This window comes from Phocoena phocoena, chromosome 13 (assembly GCF_963924675.1).
Source record: "Phocoena phocoena chromosome 13, mPhoPho1.1, whole genome shotgun sequence".
Taxonomy (NCBI): domain Eukaryota; kingdom Metazoa; phylum Chordata; class Mammalia; order Artiodactyla; family Phocoenidae; genus Phocoena; species Phocoena phocoena.
The window spans coordinates 62256351-62279543 of NC_089231.1; the positions used below are offsets into that span (position 1 = coordinate 62256351).

A 23193-nucleotide genomic window follows, 5' to 3' on the forward strand; every position below is an offset into this window, starting at 1 on the left:
CAGCCAGAAAATGAAATAAAAGACATCCATATTGGAAGTGACGAAGAAAAGCTATCTCTATTCACAGATGACATGATCTCTTACATAGAAAATCCTAGGGAATCTACTAAGAAACTACTAAAACTAATAAATGAGTTCAGCAAGATTGCAGGATACAAGATCATTATACAAAAATAAATTGCACTTCTAAATATTTACAGTGAACAATCCAAAAACGAAATTAAGAAAACAATCCCATTTATAATCACATCAGGTCAACTGATTTTTGACAAGGGTACCAAGATCATTCAATGAAGAAAAATAGTCTCTTCAAGATATAGCTCTGGGGCTTCCCTGGTGGCACACTGGTTGAGAGTCTGCCGGCCGATGCAGGGGACACGGGTTTGTGCCCCGGTCCGGGAAGATCCCGCATGCCACGGAGTGGCTGGGCCCGTGAGCCATGGCTGCTGAGCCTGCACGTCCGGAGCCTGTGCTCCGCAACGGGAGAGGTCACAACAGTGAGAGGCCCGCGTACCGCAAAAAAAAAAAAAAAAAAGAAGATATAGCTCTGGAACAACTAACCGGATATCCACATGCAAAAGAATGATGTTGGACTCTTCATACCACATCTAAAAATTAATTTTTCTTTCTTTATTTATTTTTGGCTGTGCCACACGGCATGCAGGATCTTAATTCCCCGACCAGGGATTAAACCCACACCCCCTGCAGTGGAAGCATGGAGTCTTAACCACCAGACCACCAGGGAAGTCCCTAGCAATGCACTTCTAGATATGCCACCAAACGAGAAAGAAAAAACAGAAGACTGGTCTTCATCAAAATTAAAAACTTTTGTGCTTGAAAGGATACCATCAAAAAAATGAAAAGAAAACTCACAGAATAGGGGGAAATAGCTGCAAATCATATATCTGACAAGGAACTTGTCTCTAGAATATATAAAGAACTATTACGACTCAATAATAAAAAGACAAATAACCCAATTAAACAATGGGCAAAGGATCCAGACATTTCTACAAAGATGTACAAATGTCCAATAAGCACATGAAAACATGCTCTGCTCAACATCATCAGTCATCAGGGAAATGCAAATCCATACCACGAGATGCCATTTCACACCCACTAGGATGGCTAGAACAGAAGTCAGATGATAAGGAGTGTCAGCGAGGATGTGGAAAAACCAAAACTTTCATACACTGCTGGTGCAATGTGGCAGTTCCTCAAAAGTTAAAACACAGAGTTACCAGTTGACCCAACAAATTCTGCTCTTGTGTATATATCCAAGAGAAATAAAAACTTACATCCACACAAAAACCTGTACAGAAATGTTTATAGGAGTGTTACACATAATGGCCAAATGGTGGAAATGACTCATATGTCCACCAACTAATGAATGGGTAAAAACAAAATATGGTCTATCCATACAGTTGAATATTCAGAACTAAAAAGGAATGAAGTATTGATACATGCTATAACACAGATAAAGCCTGAAAACATTATGTTAAGTAAAAATCACAGTCAGTCACAAAAGTCCACGTATTATGATTCACTTACATGGAATGTCCAGAGCAGACTAATCTATAGAGAAAGAAAGTAAATTAGTGGTTGCTAGGGGAAGTGGGAAGATGGGGGATGATAGCTAAAGGGTAACAGATTTCTTTTAGAGGTGACAAAAATGTTCTAAAGTGATTGTGGTGATGGCTGCATAATTCTGTGAATATAACAAAAGCTAATGAATCACACACTTTAAATGGTTGGTTAACTTGTACCGACCATTTGTGAATTACATTTCAATAAACCTCTCACAAAAAATTAAGAAACACCATCATCAAAAGAAATTAGGTAATTATCACAATATCACAACATCAATTTTACTGCTAACAGGCTTTTCTTTTAAATATGTCTTACAATATCTGCCAAATACAGTAAAATCTCTACAAAATTTAGGGAAGATGCCAAGAGACACCACACTGAACAGCAGAAGCTCTCTTAGTCAGCCTCTATCTAGCTGACTTACCCATCTCACACTCCCCAGTCCTCTAGAGACCATACTGACTGATCTCCGTGACAACTACTGGCCATGAACAGGCTAGCTACTCTAAGGTCACCAGGTAGGGGAGCTGAATGTTTACCACAGGTCAGTTGAGTCTGGTCCCAAACCTATTCATACAACTCTACTTATGTGACTACAAAAACAATTTAATTAAATGATGCTTTAACTGATGAAATGTGAATGCATAAAAACGATACCCCTCTGAACTACAAGCAAATGAAGATACATAGCAAAATAAGAATGACCGTAATGAAACAGAAGAAAATTTCAGAAGGAAATGATTTTTCCCTTGAAGAGACACTGGATCTACATCCAATCTTTAACACAGCCTCTAAGACCTGGCACTTGTCTGCCTCCATTTCCTATACCTTCCCCCTCACACTCTCCATGCTGACATCCTGTTCTCTGTCAGTTTCAACAACAGCTTGCTCTCTGAGTCCTCACTATGATGTCCTTTTGCCTGGAAAGTTCCACTCCATATCCAAACCCTTTCCATCAGCCTGGCTAACTCCTTAAAGCCAAGTTTGTCATTTACACAAAGATGCATGTATCCCTAAGAGTAGCACAGAAAGGTGCTCAAAGAATAAGTCAACTTTATTATGTATATATGGGAAGAAATGTCTAGAAGAATATTCTCAACAGTCATTACAACTAGATGGTAGGGTATGAAGTTATTTTCACTTCCTTCTCTGTATCTGCCTGTGGTACAAAATACAACAAGCTAACATAATTTCTATAAAGAAAGGTACTTTGAAAAGGAAATAAAAATCTAGCTCCTTTGGACTTTCCTGGTGGCGCAGTGATTAAGAATCAGCCTGCCAATGCAGGGGACACGGGTTCGAGCCTTGGTCCAGGAAGATCCCACATGTCACGGAGCAATTAAGGCTATGCGCCACAACTACTGAGCCTGCGCTCTAAAGCCCGCGAGCCACAACTACTGAGCCCACGTGCCACAACTACTAAAGCCCACGTGCCTAGAGCCCGTGCTCCGCAACAAGAGAAGCCACAGCAATGAGAAGCCCACGCACCACAACGAAGAGTAGCTCCCGCTCGCCACAGCTAGAGAAAGCCTACGCATATCAACAAAGACCCAATGCAGTCAAAAATAAATTAAATAAAATAAATTTTAAAAAAATCTAGCTCCTTTCCACTTTGATACTATCAGCATTGTATTATCTGTGTTGAAAATTTCTATTTTATCTTACTAAAAACATTTAAAATTTAAACTATTCATTAAGGCAGATTGATATGGCCCCTGGATAAGGCAAATTATTATTTTTTTAAGGCAAATTATTAAGAAAACTTTCTACTCTATTATCAAAGTACTTAGAAGTGCTTAAGTTACCTGAAAGGTAAACTTTCTGTTCCTTCAAGAATAAAGTGTTTACTCCCAGATAATTTGGTTACTCTGAAACCCTTTGTGAGACATACATAGAGTACAACTGTCACTGGTCTTCAAATATAGTAAAAACTACACAAAGGAACACTACTTGTTATAAATTTTGTGTCCTATGGTCAAACAATGTTGTTGTGGTCCAAGTGAAGGTTGGAAAAGAATTTCCAGACACAAGGCAGAATGTAAGGAAGATAGAGTTTATTAAAGAGAAGGTCACTGTAAGAACAGCAGGCCTTAAAGGGTCGCTGCAAGAAGAGCGGGCTGACTTCCTGGTAGCCAGGGAAGTTGACTCCCTTTGTGGGCTGGTAGCCAACTTTTACAGCCTCAAGACAAAGAAAACTCCTGCTGTCAGGATGGCATTAGGTGATTGGTCAGGATGCTACAACGTTACTACATGGTGATTATTTTGCCTAATATGGAGTCAGGGGGCTGTCTGGTTTAGATTAGGAGAGCCCCTGGCAGCAGTTGCTATGGGGGCCTGGTTAATTCCAGAATTTTTGTCCTGTGTCCTTGATGTAGGGTGTCCTTGATGTAGGGCTTCACAAATGTCCCCTGTATTTACGACATGTATGACTGTACCACAGAAAGGCCATTTTGGTAATATTCTCTGAGATAGAGTGAGAAGAGAGGGGAGCGATGGGAATGAGGGGGCAGAGGAGAGAGAGAGGAGCTATCATGATGCCGCCAGTTTACATCTGATGATACATGAAATCACATCATCAATATCTCACTACCAACCTCCATTAGTACTGACACTCAGAAGTAACAACTCAAAGGTAGACACAATTTACTCTGAGGGCACACAAACCGATTTCCAGACCATATAAGTTAATGTCAATCAAATGGCTGTGTAAATTTAGGCATGTTTGGATTCTTTAATCCAAAAAGACAGGAAGCAGAATGTGAGTATACTTCCTCTTCCTTCTAGCCTGCTGATCAAGGAGAAAATGCTGTTATTACCAGCAGTTAATTTGAACTTACTCTTCCAATCCTTTTAAAGAACACGTATCATCATTTTAACTTATCACACAATCCTGTTTATAAACCCTTAAATCAAGGTTTAAGATCAGACAATGCCTTCCAATAAAAGGGCAGATGTGATAGTAATACCTTGTTGTTTCTGCTAGATATTCCGAGATTTACTAAGTTTGGTATCAAATACTATTTTCACAATCACACAAAACAGGTTCGGGACTTCCCTGGTGGTGCAGTAGTTAAGAATTCGCCTGCCAATGCAGGGGACACGGGTTCGAGCCCTGGTCCGGAAAGATCCCACATGCCATGCAGCAACTGAGCCCATGAGCCACAACTACTGAGCCTGTGCTACAACTACTGAGCCTGCGCTCTAGAGCCCGCAAGCCACAACTACTGAGCCCGCGTGCTGCAACTACTGAAGCCCACATGCCTAGAGCCCGTGCTCCGCAACAAGAGGCCACCACAATGAGAAGCCTGCACTCTGCAACAAGGAGTAGCTCCCACTCATCACAACTAGAGAAAGCCCACGCGCAACAACGAAGACCCGACGCAGCCAAAAATAAATTAATTTTTTTAAAAAAGGCTCACTGTGCAGCTAAAGCTGATGCAAATATTTTTGTAAAGATATTACATACTTCTTTCAGTTAATTTTTTAGTTACATTTGAAATTAACTGAGGGCTATCAAATGTCAATTAAAAGAGAGATTACTCATCCAACTATCACCATGAGTCTACATGAGCCAGAGGTAAAATCAAAGTACAGGGGGCTGATTTAGCTGAAGACAAAATGGTTATTTTTTTTCATATTATACTCTGCGTTAAAGCAGCAAACACCCACATACTACCTTTGGCAGTTTATTTTAGGCTGCTCAGGAAACATTAAAATTTTTCACATAGTCCAGTTTCTATCAAAAACTGTACATAATCAGAATGCAATAAGTCCAAATACTAACTATGATGTATTTCTTGGCTCATTCTCAAAATCGTTGGGTTTCCCCACAAAGCAGAGTAATTCTAGGTCTAATTTCCCAGGAGGTTAAAATATTGATATGCAGCGTAATTCTTGAGTCATTCTGAGTAATTTAGAATCAGACTAATTCACAAATTACTCCAGTACAGACCCTTCACCTAACAATGGGGCTAGAGTTTCATGGCTGGCGTTCGTTCACTCCTTTTTCTGGTTTCCATTCAAAAGAAACATATCCCCGGGCTACATAATGCCAGGACTGAAAGAGTCATAGGTGAGAAGCATATACAGAATAAGGACAATTTCACTGTCCCCAATGGGGCACAAAATTAATTATCAGCATTATGCATATGCCTCACACAGCAGACAAATAAAGGCTGGATAAACACAAACATAAGAAAGGTGAAGAGATGTGGTTCTGCAACATACTGGCTATACGGCCTTGGGCAAGTTACTTAACCTCTCCGTACTTTAGCTCTCATTTCCAAAATGCAAATAATAGTATCCACTTCATAAATTTGTTGTGAGAATTAAATTAATGCCTATAACAGTAACTCAGCATAGAGTAAGCTCTAAAGTGTTTTTTAAAGATGTATGTGGGGGGCTTCCCTGGTGGCGCAGCGGTTGAGAGTCTGCCTGCCGATGCAGGGGACACGGGTTCGTGCCCCAGTCCGGGAAGATCCCACATGCCGCGGAGAGGCTAGGCCCGTGAGCCATGGCCGCTGAGCCTGCGCGTCCGGAGCCTGTGCTCCGCAACGGGAGAGGCCACAACAGTGAGAGGCCCGCGTACCGCAAAAAAAAAAAAAAAAAAAAATGTAGGTGGGAATGAAACAGTAAGTACTTATATACAGTACACATGAACTTTATTTCTAAGATGGGAAGATGAATCTTTTTCATAGTTTCCCTCAGTAAAGCTTAAATTTTTCCACTATGCTCTGATTTTTACAAACTAGCTCTATCAAGATTAAAGTATTGACAAAAGTTATTTAACTTTATATAATGCTTTAACCAATTCCACTTAAAATACAGCAAATCCATCAAGGAGAACAGAACAGGACTGTCCTGGTTACTCATTTAACCTTCTTGCCTGCTAAAGGGAAAGGGCTTCTGAGTGCTACATAATTAACTGTAGTTAATAGAAGACAGAATGTGATGAAATTTGGAAAGCTAAAAACAATGAAAAAGTCTCAATTAAGATGCTTGAAAATTCAAATCTTTTATGTTTTAGTATTTTTAAGTGCTTAGCCTTTTCTTCAAGTATAAGAGTATATAGCCCACAAGACTATTTAAATAATGGCAGAAGGAAAAACTTGTAACCTGGGAGTGAAAGTTCCCCTAAACTGTGGTTGGGACTGCTTCCTTGACAAGCAAATCCCAAGTACAGGTCAGTCACTCAAGACTTTTTTCGTTGTTTTTTTTCACTCAAGAGTTTATAAATTACCAATTTGAGCTGTGAGCCATTCCGGGAGGGGAGGCCGAGGGAGAGTAACACACTATTTACCTTGCGGGTCCTCCTCAAAACCAAAGGGACAGAATACAGATCAGTGGTTGCCAGGAGTTGCGGGCTGGGGAGGGAAAGACAAGAGGGGGAGTGGGGGGGAACCTGGGGGGGGGGGGATGGAACTTGAACTTGACTGTGTAGATGGTGTTTGTCAAAACGAATAATTTTAACTAAAAAGTTTAAATTCTACTGTATGTAAATTATATCTTCAAAAAATAGAAACAAAGCTGTAAAAAAAATTAAATTGCCTATTAAAGTAAAAATTTTGCATATCTTTTACAACAAACTACATGAAAGATTTCCTTTCATGAGTTCAAACGCTGGAAAATACTCATATAATCCAGTGTATTAAAACAAATTTCCACACAGTGAGAAATAAGGAAAAACACCCGATTTTAATAAACATTAAGCTATTCTTGAGGTACAAAATCCCATAACAGTTGACTGAATGCCTAGGTATGGCCTCCTTGCTTTCTCTAAAGTCCCAGTTTCGCTTGGTTTTTGTGAATACAGGTAAAGTATTAAAAAGAGAACTATCAGTAAAACTAGAAAAGAATCCATAATACGATTTTTATGTACTAAGAAAACTATTAAAAAACAGTCAAACACTTCAAGTCACATCTTTCAGCCACGTGGAAAGGTGAGGGGGTCTGCGGCTCCCCTCGGGTCTGGGAGCCTCGCCAGGAGTCGGACCTTCTCCCCCACGGGGAAGCCGCAAGCGTCCGCCGTGTTCATTCACAGGCTCCCATGACCATGACCCCACCGTGTTCATTCACCGGCTCCCACGACCACGACCCCACTGTGTTCATTCACCGGCTCCGCACTCAAGGCTCGACCTTGTACAACGAGTCGCCTTAGGACAAGACCAGACCGAAGAAAATGGGGCGCTGACGGAGCTCAGGCGCGCCCCTCCCTCCTCCCAGGGAGAGGCTGGGCGCACGTGAGCCATGGGCCTCCAAGTGCTCTAGGTGGTCGAGGCCCCTTCCCACTCCTCCCACATGCACCGGGGTTTGCAGTCCTGGCTGGAGTAGACCCAACTCCAGAGAGGGCCTGTGGGGCTTCTGACTTACAGGAGATACAGGGAATCCCTTTTCTCAACAGAAAAGCAATTTTAGGGTGAAAAGAGGCTCTAGAAGTCACCGTTCTGACCCTCGCTCTCAAAACAGACTGGCTTCATCCCTATATCACGGCTTTCCTCACCTTCCACCATCCACCTTAGGGCTCTGGTTTGACCTCTCTCGACCCCCAATTCCATTTCTCAGGAAGAAGTATCTCTGCTCTTCAGGCCTCAGCCCAACAGTTCTCAAACTAGTTAGTTTCAGGACCCCTTTTACACTCAAAAATTACCAGGGAGTCCAAGGAGTTTTTGTTTATATGAGCTATAACCTATCAAACATTTATTGTATTAGAAATTAAAACTGAGAAATTTTTAACAGCTTTATTGGAGTATAATTGCTTTACAATGGTGTGTTACTTTCTGCTTTATAACAAAGTGAATCAGTTATACATACACATATGTTCCCATATCTCTTCCCTCTTGCATCTCCCTCCCTCCCACCCTCCCTATCCCACCCCTCTAGGTGGTCACAAAGCACCGAGCTGATCTCCCTGTGCTATGTGGCTGCTTCCCACTAGCTATCTATTTTACGTTTGGTAGTGTATATATGCCACTCTCTCACTTTGTCACAGCTTACCCTTCCCCCTCTCCATATCGTCAAGTCCATTCTCTAGTAGGTCTGTGTCTTTATTCCCATCTTACCGCTAGGTTCTTCATGACCTTTTTTTTTTTCTTAGATTCCATATATATGTGTTAGCATACGGTATTTGTTTTTCTCTTTCTGACTTACGTCACTCTGTATGACACTCTAGGTCCATCCACCTCACTACAAATAACTCAATTTTGTTTCTTTTTATGGCTGAGTAATGTCCCATTGTATATATGTGCCACATCTTCTTTATCCATTCATCCGATGATGGACACTTAGGTTGCTTCCATCTCCTGGCTATTGTAAATAGAGCTGCAATGAACATTTTGGTACATGACTCTTTTTGAATTACAGTTTTCTCAGGGTATATGCCCAGTAGTGGGATTGCTGGGTCGTACAGTAGTTCTATTTGTATAAAACTGAGAAATTTTGATTGAATCATTCAAATGAAACTTGTTTAAAATAATATTAAATATGTTAATATGTGTAATGTTTTTATAGAAACTCAAATAGTGAAAGGGGTGGTATTGTTTTACATTTTTGAAAAATCCCCCTCTCTCTCTGTCTCTGCCCCCTTTCTACCACTACCAGCACCAAATGTATGGTCTTACCCAAGCTAAAAAACAAAACAAAACAAAACAAAACTTCCTACTTAAACTATCTCCTCCTTCTCTGGAGTCAAACTTCTTGAAAAATTTCCCACTCCCTCTACTGCCCCTACTTTTTATTATTTTAATTATCAAAGTAATATACAGTGACATTCTCATTTCAAAACAAATCCAAGCAATATAGATAAACCACCATCCACAATCCCAATCTCTTCCCCAGAGGTAATGACCACTGTTACTCTAAAAAATACCCTGAACCCATTCTGTAAACTGAATATCATACTGAACTTTTTTTTTTTTTTTGCGGTACATGGGCCTCTCACTGTTGTGGCCTCTCCCGTTGCGGAGCTCCGGACGCGCAGGCTCAGCGGCCATGGCTCACGGGCCTAGCCGCTCCGCGGCATGTGAGATCTTCCTGGACCTGAGTACAAACCCGTGTCCCCTGCATCGGCAGGCGGACTCTCAACCACTGCACCACCAGGGAAGCCCCCACACTGAACTTTTTATTTTCTCATGATTTTCCCTTTCCAAACAGACCAAAAAAAAAAAAAAAAAAAATCTGAGAGTTCTGTTTAGATTCCAATTCTTTTGGTGATCCAAGTTATGGATCAAAGAGGAGATAACATGAAGTGACATTCCTATACAAAGCAAGTGCTAAACAAAATGTTAAAACCATGCTGATCTTATAGCAACAAAACATAGTAAGAATAATGAGATTTACGACTATGCCTTGTATGTAAAATCCTTACATTTCATTACCTAAATGCAGATGAATGCTGATTATATTTGTATCATTCTGATAGAGATAATAGTGTCTTTAGAGTTTATAAAACTTCTTCACCTATATAATCACTTTAAAATTTTACAACCCATGAGATTAACAGAGATTATCTTTAACATTTTATAAGTAAGAAAGCCAAAGTTCTGAGAGAAAAAACTACTTGCTCAAAATTACATAGCTAGAAAGATGCACACCAGAAACCACAGACAGAACTTGTATTTTTGGACTCAAATCAAATCCCAATCCTTTATATCATATTGAACAATACATCAAAAATTGTCACAATAAAAAAATATTAAGTTCTTGCTCATTTTTACAGCTAATTTGGAAGAAATTACTTCTACTTCTCAAGTTGAACAGAAAACATAAAATGCGTTGAATAACTTCTGAATGCAAAAAAGAATAAATTATTTTTGCTTCTTTATTATATAATATAATCCCTTAGGAATCTTACATCTTACTTAAAATAACAATTAAAATTTAATAAAACCTACATCAACATGTAAATGTGTTATAAAATTAGAAAGATAACTTCTTAAATCCTTAATTAGGCATTGCCATTAACAAAAGACCTAAGACTCCTAATTAAGGCTGATGCAACAGCTCCAGAAAAGACCACCACACATACATAATTCATCAATGCTGCCCTCATATTTCAGTGTCACCACTGAAATTTCTGCAAGGGACACATGGAGTCGCATTAAATTTCACAATAAGAATTTTAAATTATTTAAATTATTAGAAAATAATAAACCTACTTATACAAATGACAAAGCATTTAATTCATCAATAATCTTGCTGAAACACTTACCAAGTCCCTATTTTTTCCTACTCCCAGGCAACTCCATAGGAGTCCAATACATTTAAAAGATTATGACACACTACATTGGATTATTTAAAAATTGAATGTAAACTACTTCTTATTAAGGGCTCTGAATCTTAGTTAACTCCATTTCATAAACAACAACATAGGAAATTTTTTAACCTATGACTAAGCTGATCTTTATAACACACCTTGACATTTTAAAACTACGGACGAGATAACTGATTTTTCTTCACATTTTACTCTTCCTAAATATAAAAGATATATACTTTCTCTCAGTACATCCTCATCAGAAAACCAAAAACCCATAGTGAGGTATTTCAGAACTCAAGTTAGTCTAAATAGAACTTCAAAGCTGCATTACTGAGAAATATTTGAGGATTTCTCTTACCTCTGTTTCTGTACAATGTGAATATTCCAATTTACCTGTAATGAAAATACAAAAAGTTACTTTCAGAGGATTTTGGGTTTTTTATCATTGACAAAAAATATCTGAGCTATTCTGACTATGGCTTCATTATATCTATGAAAATTTATACAAAATAAAGGTGTTAGAATGACCAAATTTCTGGAAGGTCCTGCTTAAGGATTTAAGTTTAAAAATACCCATAAAAGAATAATAAAGAAAAAGATGGGAAGAACGTGCTTAACTGTTATAAGATATAAAACATACACACATATTTAATACATATATAAATTAATGAAAGTAAAATAAAAATATATTTTCTTGCTTTCTTTTTAAAATAACTTAAAATACTTTAAAGGCCTTTAAAAAGTACCATTTAAAATACTTTTAAATACGTTAAAAAAATCTTTAAAAGACTCTTGGGCTCTTCCCTAAATATATTTCCAGTTTAAAGTTACACTGATCGTTTCAATTAAAGCAGAAATGTTTCAAACTCCTATTTAATATACGATGGTTATTTTTCTTTAATACATGAATAGACACAACCATATAATTAATTTAGTAATTCTTCCAGTAGAGGATCATCTATAGAATAACCAGACTGAACAATATTTGGCTGCACCAACGTTAACACTTTCTCGTCATCACTGAGACATAATACCAAAGAACATGTACAGTTACATATTTCTGTCAATTTGGGTGATTAAAACATACTTTCAAAATAAAAAGACTGCTATTTTTATTTTATTTTATTTTTTTCCCTGTACGCGGGCCTCTCACTGTTGTGGCCTCTCCCGCTGCAGAGCACAGGCTCTGGACGGGCAGGCTCAGCGGCCATGGTTCACGGGCCCAGCCGCTCCACGGCATGTGGGATCTTCCCGGACCGGGGCACGAACCCGTGTCCCCTGCATCAGCAGGCGGACTCTCAACCACTGCACCACCAGGGAAGCCCAAGACTGCTATTTTTAAAGGAGAATCACTTATTAAGTAGCTTTAACAAAAAGAATACATATTTATATTGGATGCTAAAAAACTTAATTTCTCCAGTCTACATTTCTTAAATTTCATTGTCCTAAGTTCAAATACATATTTATCTCTACCTCTTTCCCTTCAACCAAAACTATCTTTCCTCCTAGCTAACTCCTTCTCCCCAACAACTAATGGGTTGCTCCATTTTTTTTAATGATTAATGAGAATTTATATACCTTAGAGTCTATGATGATACCACCAAAAAAAAAATCATAAATAATGTTTTTATATGCCTCCTAACTCTTAAGATGAAAAATAAACTTGAAACCCACATTTCTGTTGACCTAATGATACTAATGTGAAATACTGGCTGAAATTGAGACCAGAAAATAAGGAACCTTGGGTTCTGTGAATTAAAAATGATATATAAGCAATAAATAATTTTAAATTATATGAAGACACAGATAAAATGGGTTTAATATATGTGTGTATATACTAGAGTTTGATAAATATATAACTGTTATTTATATATTTAGTGTTATATAAAATTATATATTATAGTTACATTTTTCATGTTATATATTATCTTTTATTTATTTATATATGACCGCTCAGAACATTAGTGCTTTTGGTAGATTAATTATACTTCACTCCTATAGAAATGGTAATTAATTTAACATAGGAAAGTACTGTGGACAGGAATAGCTCACAGAAGGGCACAGAATACCTCTCAGCAAATATTTACTGAGTGTCTACTCTGTAAATGAGGAAGAGGGAGGGAGAAATACAGTATTAAGACAAGCCATAACAGAGAGTAACCTCTTTGAGGGTACACGGATATACATCTTTGGTATGATACATTCTCAGGGTAAAGAGAATTACAAAGAAAAACAATTTTATGTAGTAGATTTGATGTTGGTAATAGCGTTGGTGAAAAATTCTGAAACTATTTTGTATGTACTGTATCACTGAGCAAACTAGTAAATACAGTGATATTGTTGGGAATCAGCAACAGAGGGAAAAGAATATACACCTAACATGTGGGAAGCAGAGAAGAGCCCTGCAGTGGCAAACTGGACCAAGAGGTATTATACAACTTCAGAAAACCATCTATTTCCTAGCTCTGCCCTCCAAAAGAGGGAGAAGCAACAGCACCCCAGTTTGCAAGAGCATTCCTAGCCCATTCCCACTCAAAGGAACCAGGACTCTGGGAAATTGGCAGAAATCAGGGCTGGGACAGGTAAATTATTAGATAAGCTTCATTACTTTGCACTAGAAAGTAATGAAGTGCTCAAAGAATGACAGAGGTACAAAGTCCTGTAAGATTTTTTCAGTGACCTCTACTATAAAACTGAAAATGCTTTCCTGTAAGAGTACCAAAATTTTTGTAAGAACACACACTGCTTTCGGTTATTCAATCTGAACTGGGAAGTCACACAAATATGAAAAGGGGGTTAGGGACTTCCCTGGTGGTGTAGTAGTTAAGAATCAGCCTGCCAATGCAGGGGACACAGGTTCGAACCCTGGCTGGGAAGATCCCACATGCCGGGGAGCAACTAAGCCCGCGAGCCACGAATACTGAAGCCTGCGTGCCTAGAGCCTATGCTCCGCAACAAGAGAAGCCACCGCAATGAGAAACCCGTGCACCGCAACGAAGAGTAGCCCCCGCTCGACCCAACTATTGAAAGCCCGTGTGCAGCAGCAAAGACCCAACGCAGCCAAAAATAAACTAAATAAATAAATAAATAAGAAAAGGTGGTTAAGTATGAAGTGCCTGACCACCTGCACTACTCTGCCATCCAAATCCCTGCTCAGACTCTGACCCAGGAATCAGAAAATCCCAATTACATGACAGCAGAGCTTCAAGGAATCCTGGAAATGATCTTGCCCAATCCACTCATCCATAAATGGGTAATCTGAGCCTGAGGAGCCAAACATGCACAAAATGACAGAGCGAAGAGAAGCCTCCAAGGCTCCGACCCCCGCACAAGTATCAGTGTGCTTTTGTTACCCTGCTCCTCCATTCCCACTTGCAGGGGCCAGCGTCCTAGCTACCTACCACTGATGACATTGTTTCTGGGGAAAGGCACCCCCGATTTAACAGTTGGAAACTTCCAGTACAGCACCTAGGATTTTCATGTGACACCTTTGAGCCTTTCTTCAAAGGCTGGCCACCTCTGTTTACAGAACCAGACCTAAGGAATCCCTCTAAAACCTACAATCTTATGACTTCACTTTCAACAATCCCATGACTTCACTTTCAACAATCCCAGTAACCTAAGCTGATGGTAGGCCTAAGCAAGGTTTGAGATTATTAAATGCAGTAAATTAGTTCTTTCAATTAAAGTAACAACTTTACTGATTTATTGATTCTATTAATTTTTATTAGGTTGAATTTAATTAGAAGGCTAGATTAACTATGTGATGATACAAAATAAAATCAAATATCTGAAATAGTATTTAAACATTAAGTTTCAAAATATTTTAACATTATCAAAGTACTTACACACTAGGAAGAGGGATGATTTGCATAGCAAGCCAAAAATTCAGTTCAGTATTTCTCAAAAGGAAAGAGCATTTTAACAATGCTGCAAGAATCAAGGCTGGGGTTTAGACCCTTCTTTTTAACTAATTCTGAAATATCTGATGCTCTTAAGATTTACTAGACAAGCTCCCTCATGTCCCAGGAAACAGAAAAACTAATGTCTTCCTATAAATTAACATAGAATGGCTTTAAAAAACCACACTAGTCCTAGTATGAAATGTCTGTCATAAAGAACTCATCACCTAAGAATCACTGTCATCTTTAGCAGACATTTTAAATCTCAAATATTGATAATCAGATAATCCCACTCAGCAGGCCTGCTCAATAAGGTACCAGAGGGAACACATCCCACCCAGTAGGCCACTCAGAGCCCTGCTGTTCACACAGCACTTTCTGAAACGGCCTCACCTCAATGGAATCACAAATTCTGATGAACCACACAACTATCTTGTGGAAATTAAGGCACAGTTTCAAACAATTTCACAGATGTTCACAGAGGTGAATAACAGTTTTAAATTAAGGTAGTACTCCAGTCTTCGGGGTAGAAATCTCAGCATATGGCTAAATTATCACAGTCACATTATCAATATGATGCAAATTAGCTGAATACACAAAAGGCAAACTATGCCTGCCAAAAAGACACAGAATCCTGGTAATTTTTAGGATGAATAAATGGCTCTGAGAATTACTCTACAATTTTTTTCCTCTGTGACCAAACTCTGGGCAGTGTCTAGGTCTATCTGTTCTTTTTCATGGTGAAGCAAAGCAGTATCAATAGGTACATCTGCCTTCTCGCCAGCTCACTCCTTATCCACCTCGTTCCTTCAATAAATATTTACTGAATTCCTACTAAATACTACTGGTAACACTGATGATAAAGCAGCAAACAAGTCAGGCATGGTCCTTGCCCCATAGGGCTTACATGTTAGTGAACAGAGACCAAAGAAGGCAATCAAATAAAATAATTACAACTGGTTATCAATGCCATTAAGGACAGAAAAAGGAGAGAAAGAAAACAGCAGAAAAGACTCCTTGAGAAGATGACATTTAAATAGAGATCTTGAAGTGGGGTAGCAACTCACTGAAGGGTTGGGGAAGCCGCTGCTCTGTCTGGAACGAGGTAGAAGCTGTGGGAGGGCCCTGGAAGCTTCTGCAAGGACAGGCAGGGGCAGATCACATGGGCCTTGAAAGACAGTACAGGGAGTTTCAATTTGAGGTGAAGTACAATGGGAAGCTCATGGAAGATGCTAGGAAGAGTGTGAGCTGGTGCGAGATAGGTTTCCAGGTCAGTCATGCCATATGAAGAAAGCAGCAGAGAGGGTCAAAGTGAAAGCCTGCGGTCAGTGAGGAGGCCACTGTCACTGTCTTGGGGAGCAACGGGGCTGCCAGCCTGGTGGTGGCAGCATCCAGGAAGAAAAGCAGCGGATGCAAGGTATGAATCAGGAGCAGAACACACAGAACCTGCTGATGGGCTAATCACGGGTGGAGTAAGGGAAGAAGGAAAGAAGGATGCCCTGACCGTGCTCCATTTTTCCAAGGCAAGTATTCTCAACGACTTGATCAAAACTGATCAACAACAGCACTAGCTTAAGAACTCAAATATTTTATGAGAGAGAAGTAGTAGGCTTTTTGGACAGTTTTAATATTAATACTAGAAAAAAAGAGAGAATAGTTTTGAACAGTTAACAGGCTGAAATTTAGCAATAAAATAATTCCTGCAGCCTAACCAAGCCTGGATTTCTGAAACACCATGGCCACTGAGGGCTTAGAATCCATGATCAGCATATACTTTAGTTTGCTGGGGGGGGGGGGGGGGGGGGGTTGTTTGTTTGTTTGTTTTTAGGCCGCGCCATGCAGCATGTGGGATCTTAGTTTCCCAACCAGGGATCGAACCATGCTCCCTACACTGGGAGCACAGAGCCTTAACCACTGGACCGCCAGGGAAGTCCCTAGTTTGCTGTTTCTGTATCAAAAGTAAGGACAGGGAAACTCTGTAATCATTAGCTTATACCCAGCTCCCCCATAAAATCATTTTTTCCAAGTTACATTTTTAATGAGGAAAAAAAAGCTATACATTTGACACAAGAAACAGCTACATAGAGGATACTTTTATTTTGACTGTTAAATTATAAAATCATTATCCTCTATGTCAAACAAATTCACTAGTTATATAAATCCTCAAAGATTAACAGGAACTTAGAATGTAGAACTGGGAGAAAACTAGTATACTCTCTGACCAGCTAAAGAGTTTCATTAAGTTTCTCTTCTTGTCCTGGCTGCCAGGAAGAATGAAATAAAATTTAACTTTCCACCACCATAATGTCCCTGTGCTAATATATTTCTTCACAACTGCTGATGTTCAAGCAGTTGAGTATCTAAGTAAGCTTTCTCTTGGTTGCCTTGGTAAGGCCATCTGGTACAATAAGTATCAAGAAAAAGCCTTTAGATTTTGACAGGCCTAGGTTCAAATCGTCCTTCCATCACTTAATAATTGTGTGATGCGACTTTAAAATAAGATACTTCCCAGAGTTTTCAGCTTTCTCATCTACAAAAAAAGTGGGAAAATTCCAACCTCATGAGGCCAATACGAAAATTAAATGAAATAAAAAATGTTTTGAAGCGCTCTGCATAATGCCTACAGTAGAGGCTCAGCAACTGGCGGGCTTATCATCACAACCCTGTGGAAAGAAGGGTGATGTGGACACATGAAAATAAAGTCCTAAGTAAAACCAGCAGCATGAATTAACAGAAAGATCTTAGTATTCTTCAAAACTCTTGTGATAAAATGTTCTATAGAGAAACTGAATATAAATTTTTATGTTTACCAGATTACAGCCATGTAAAAGAGGTATAGACTTTGAAATACAAAAAGTAGCTAAGTCATATGATGGATTGTTGTAAAATTCAGCTCATTTTTATACCTGCTCACTAAGATCTTTAAAAGCCACTACCTTTTACTCTACACCTCTCTCCAGAGCTTCCTAACACACACACACTCCTCCCCTCATGTGATGGTATCTGGGGGGGGGGACGACATCAGCAGAGGCTCAGGCCAGGGTAGTGGGAAGGGGGATTTCATCAGTTATTACTCAAAAGTGAAATAAGAAAGTCTGGATTGGCCATATCTATCATCAACCCATAAAGAGACTACATAAGCCAAATAATGACACACACCCCCCAAAGATGTCCACATCCTCATCCTCAGACTCTGTGAATATATTACTTTAACGGCAAAGTGATTTGCAGCTGTGGTTAGGGGTCTTGTGGTGGGGAAGAGTACCCTGGATTATCCAGGTGGGACCAATGCGATCACAAGGGGCCTTATAAGAGATCCAGAGAAGGAGCGGTGGTGATGGAAGCAGAGGCTGGAGTGACATGATTGCAGGAAGGGGGACACAAAGCCGAGGAATGTGGAAAGCCTCTCTAGAGGATGGAAAAGGCAGGGAACAGATTTTCCCCTGGAGGCTCCTGAAGGAATACAGCCCTGCCAACAGCTCAATTTTAGCCCATAGGACCCATTTTCAGACTTCTGACTGACAAAACTGTAGGATAATAATTTTGTATTGTTTTAAGCCACAGAATTATTGGTGATTTGTTACAGAAAACAAATATACAGACCATTAAAAAGTCAAAGCAATATGACGTCCTCTCACCATCCCAAACATGACCCTCAGGCCAGCCTGTATACTGGCTAATCCCATAGAGAATGACCCACAGGGCGCAGGACAACAGAGCACAGTGGTTAAGAGCAAGGACTCCGGGTCAGACTTTGGGGGTTTGAATCCCAGGTGGGCTGCTGGCTGTACTTAAGGCCTCTACACTTCACATCCCATTTGTAAGGTAGAGGTTAATAACAGTACCTATCACAGGGTTGCTGTGAGGAGCAAAAGTAAGAATCAAAGTAAACTGCTTAGCCTGTCACCTGTCACACGATAAGTACTTGATAAAACATTAGCTCTATTACCACTTAAGTCTTTGAAGCATTCTCTCCAGGGAGAAAATAAGTCAAAAAGACTTTCCTCTCCCAAACCCAAAAAGCTGTGGTCCACAGACGGCTTGACCCCTCAGATATGGAGGTATAATTGACAGACCCACACCCATGCCCTGGCCTGTAAGGAGGAAGTCCGCCATGCCGTCTGTCCACCTTGAGTCCCCTGCACCTGTACGTGCTGCATCAGCCACAGGAGAAGACATGGGACTCATGGCCCTCACCCCACACTCCTCTGCCCTCCCCTCACCATCTTCTCTCCTCCCTGTCCTGTCCAGGGCATGTAGTGCTCATCGTCCACTGCCTGTGCACAGGCAGAGAGTCTTATCTTACCTCTCAAGTTCTCCTTCCAAAACTGACAGTATTAAGAATGATTCTGGTTATTATAATTTTTCATCTCCCTACCCTGAATAACTCTGGTTGAAAGCTTCATTCAGATGGACTGACAATTATTTTCACAAGGCCCCAATCTTAAAGGAAATGCTATGATCAATGGAACTATTCTGAACACCTCCGCCAGAAACATATTAAAGACAAAAGGCATCCATCCAAAATTTCCTAGACATTTCTAGATATCCATGTCATTCAAACCACCCCCACAATGCTCTTTTAAATTCTAAGAAAATAAATTATTGTTAATGAAATATTAATACTTCAAATTAATCCACACTTGCTTTATATGGATCAAACATATTCTACCTGCTGGTGTGAAGCCCAGACCTGAGAAGCACTGCTGTAAAACCTTCATTTTTACAGCTAGGGAAGCTCAAGCTCTGAAGAATAAAATGACTCAGTGAAGGTCAAAGAACTGGGACCAGTCGCCCAGCCCAGTAAGGGAGAGACTAGGAAGCAACGAGTGCCCAGAAGTGAAGCTCGGGTTGGCACTAGGGGGCAAAGTTCAAGAATAAGTGAGAGAGTGGCATGGACATATAAACACTACCAAACATAAAATAGATAGCTAGTGGGAAGCAGCCACATAGCACAGGGAGATCAGCTCCATACTTTATAACCACCTAGAGGGGTGGGATAGGGAGGGTGGGAGGGAGGGAGACGCAAGAGGGGATATGGGGACATATGTATATGTATAACTGATTCACTTTGTTATAAAGCAGAAACTGACACACCATTGTAAAGCAATTATACTCTAATAAATGTTAAAAAATAAATAAAATAAAATAGAGAATACTAACAACAAATTTTGCTAAGTACCAGGACTTCCCTGGTGGTCCAGCAGTTAAGACTCCATGCTCCCAATGCAGGGGACCTGGGTTTGATCCCCGGTCAGGGAACTAGATCACACATACCGCAACTAAGACCTGGCGCAGCCAAATAAATAAATAATTTTTTTTTAATTTGCTAAGTATCACTTTGGTTTACTCATCCCCTGCTCACAACTAATAAATGTGGGCAGAGAAAAAAAATATGATGTGTTTATGTGAGCTTTATAAGTCCCTTTAATAAGACAAAGGAAACCCTTGAACAATCAGTGTGAACAATACACTTAATCACATTTTGTAGGATTTGGAGCATAATCTTACCATTTTAAGGAAGTGTAGAACTTAAAGCCATTATATGTTTCCTTGTATAACCAGCATTGCTCTTACAGATGACTAATTTTTTTTTTTTTCCTGGCCATGCTGTGTGGCTTGTGGGATCTTAGTTCCCAGACCAGGGATTGAACCCGGGCCCTAGGCAGTGAGAGCGAGGAGTCCTAACCACTGGACTGCCAGGGAATTCCCTTCAGATAACTGATTTTGATCCTGACCCTGGTGAGGAACATAACCTTTCATCTGAGTACCACTTATGGACGAAGCATTCATCCATCTCTTCACTCATGGACAACATGTCTGTGTGACAGGTTCTCCCCAGAATTTGACTCTCCTTCCTTGAGATCATCTGACCCCCACTGGCAGACTCTGCCCCAAGCCAGGCTCTAGAACCTTCAGCGTCAAGTCACCTTTGCCATAAACCTCAAGTTTAACCCAATTCTGAAATGTGGGGGCTTCTGCTTTAACTTTGAGACTCAGACTGTACTTTGCATCCTAGATCCTGTAACTAAATCCTTTATCTTAAAAAAAAAAAAAAAAAAAAAAAAGGAAGCAAACCGTGGCTTGGCTTATTATTGCCAGTTGCCTTCCTAGGGACTACCTAGCCCTTGGACCTAATATCCCCAGCACAGACCACTTGCTGGCCCTTATCTGCAGCCCTTGCCTCCCTTCTGGTTCTGCTTGCTCATCCGACGAACCGGGCTGACTGCCTTACAGAGCTAACACCCCTGATTTCTGCCCCTCCTCTACCACCAAACCCTCCCAACCTATTCCATGGCACTAGAGTAATCAAATATATCTGAGCCTGTTCTGAAATGAAAGTCCTAGTAATACATTTTGTTAATTATTAGGTTATTTTTTTCTATTTAGCAACCTTAATTAACTAAACTATATCATCTCATAGAATAAACATCATTAAATGTCAAGTATTTTCTACTGAAAAATAATTACTTCAGTTTCAGCATAACTTTTTTCAACAAAACTCAAATACTATCTTTGTTTCATGTAATTTGGCAACACTCAAAGCTTATATAGCAAAGAGGTTTCCCCTCCTGTGCAGATTCTAGTCGAACAGTAGTGGCTGTCTAGGATGCCACTTTCAGAAGAGTTCTGAGGGCAGCTATGGGGTGGGAGGAGCCCGTGACCATTTAGCAATGTTTCCATGGCACAGAGGGATGGGCAGTGCAGAGGCCACATTTCTAACACTCCTGTGTTGGATGCGATGATGGAAGTTGTGGTCCTTTTTGTGTACAGTGTGAATTTGGGTTAAAAAAATTTCCCTAGTGATATTAATCCAAACATTAGTTGCCTGAGTTTCATGAGACCTCAAAAATACATTGAGATCACAGCACTTTATCACTTTTCTTCAAGAACAAGGAGAACTTGGAGGGGAATTCCCCAAGCCAAATCATAAAAAGAAGACGACTAGTGTCAATCCCAAATGTTCTCATATTTCCTATCAATTGAAAAAAATCTGGCCGTCATGCATTTCATACCCTGTGTATTCTCCTAAGAATCTCTTCTCCACTGTGGCCTCTGATCATGTACGAGACCATCCTAGCCAAGAGGAACCCTGCCAGAGAGGTATCTCAGGTACTTCTTCTATCCCCAGACTGAAGCTCCTTTAGATACAGTACCATAACTGCCATCTATATCCATTTGCCCAAATATGTTACTTATCCTCTATCGAGATTGGGTATACCTGATTTAAACTATAAAAACTACCTAGGCACACAGTTTTAGCTATTTAACCTTTAGTATATATATATATAGTGTGTGTGTGTGTGTGTGTGTGTGTGTGTATATATATATATATGTATTATACCTATGAGTAAAATATAGGGTGGGCCAAAAAGTTCGTTCAGGTTTTTAACCAACCCAATACTAAGTTCTTTAAATGCAAATGGAATCAAAATGACTATTAACTGCCAAAGGAGGTCAGAGTTAGGGATCAACTATCATTAGAATTTTTTTTTTACAAATTTTAATCATTTAATCATTTCCCACCAAAAAAATTTAATTTTATACGCATCAGAAAAAAGAATAACCAAATGTTTCATCTAAGCTATGTCTTATCTTACAGTTCGCAAATGAAATTGGTTTCAACAGTTTAGGGGGAAAACTTATATTTACGTTCATTTTATTATTAATGTAAGTAAGCCCCCCAAAACTCCCCCAAGGATTTAAAGAGGCTAAATTAAATTATGAGTAAGTGAATACCAAACAAGTTAGAAAGTGATAAAGTGAAAGAAAGCTAAATTCAAGAATACTATATGATTTTTTAAATTTAAAACTAGTATAAGTGGTGGTCAAACACTAACTTTCCCTCACATTTTTTTTAACATCTTTATTGCAGTATAATTGCTTTACAATGGTGTGTTAGTTTCTGCTTTATAACAAAGTGAATCAGCTATACATATACATATATCCCCATACTTCCTCCCTCTTGTATCTTCCTCCCACCCTCCCTATCCCACCCCTCTAGGTGGTCACAAAGCACTGAGCTGATCTCCCTGTGCTATGCGGTTGCTTCCCACTAGCTATCTATTTTACATTTGGTAGTATATATAAGTCCATGCCACTCTCTCACTTCGTCCCAGCTTACTCTTCCCCCTCCCTGTGTCCTCAAGTCCATTCTCTACGTCTGTGCCTTTATTCCTGTCCTGCCCCTAGGTTCTTCACACCTTTTTTATTTTTTTTTTAAGATTCCATATATACGTGTTAGCATACGGTATTTGTTTTTCTCTTTCTGCCTTTCTTCACTCTGTATGAGAGACTCTAGGTCCATCCACCTCATTACAAATAATTCAATTTCGTTTCTTTTTATGGCTGAGTAATATTCCATTGTATATATGTGCCACATCTTCTTTATCCATTCATCTGTCAATGGACACTTAGGTTGCTTCCATGTCCTGGCTATTGTAAACAAAGCTG

The 23193-nt window shown here is 39.6% G+C and overlaps 1 protein-coding gene across 1 annotated transcript in view; it reads right to left on the reverse strand.

Moving 5' to 3' along the window:
- The window catches only part of SPIRE1 (spire type actin nucleation factor 1), a 204692-nt gene that overhangs the window by 149426 nt on the left and 32073 nt on the right, over positions 1 to 23193 (reverse strand). Inside the window, exon 3 of the mRNA XM_065889479.1 lies at positions 11196 to 11230. Coding sequence (XP_065745551.1) covers positions 11196 to 11230 — 35 coding nt within the window. The remainder of the gene's footprint in view (positions 1 to 11195; positions 11231 to 23193) is intronic.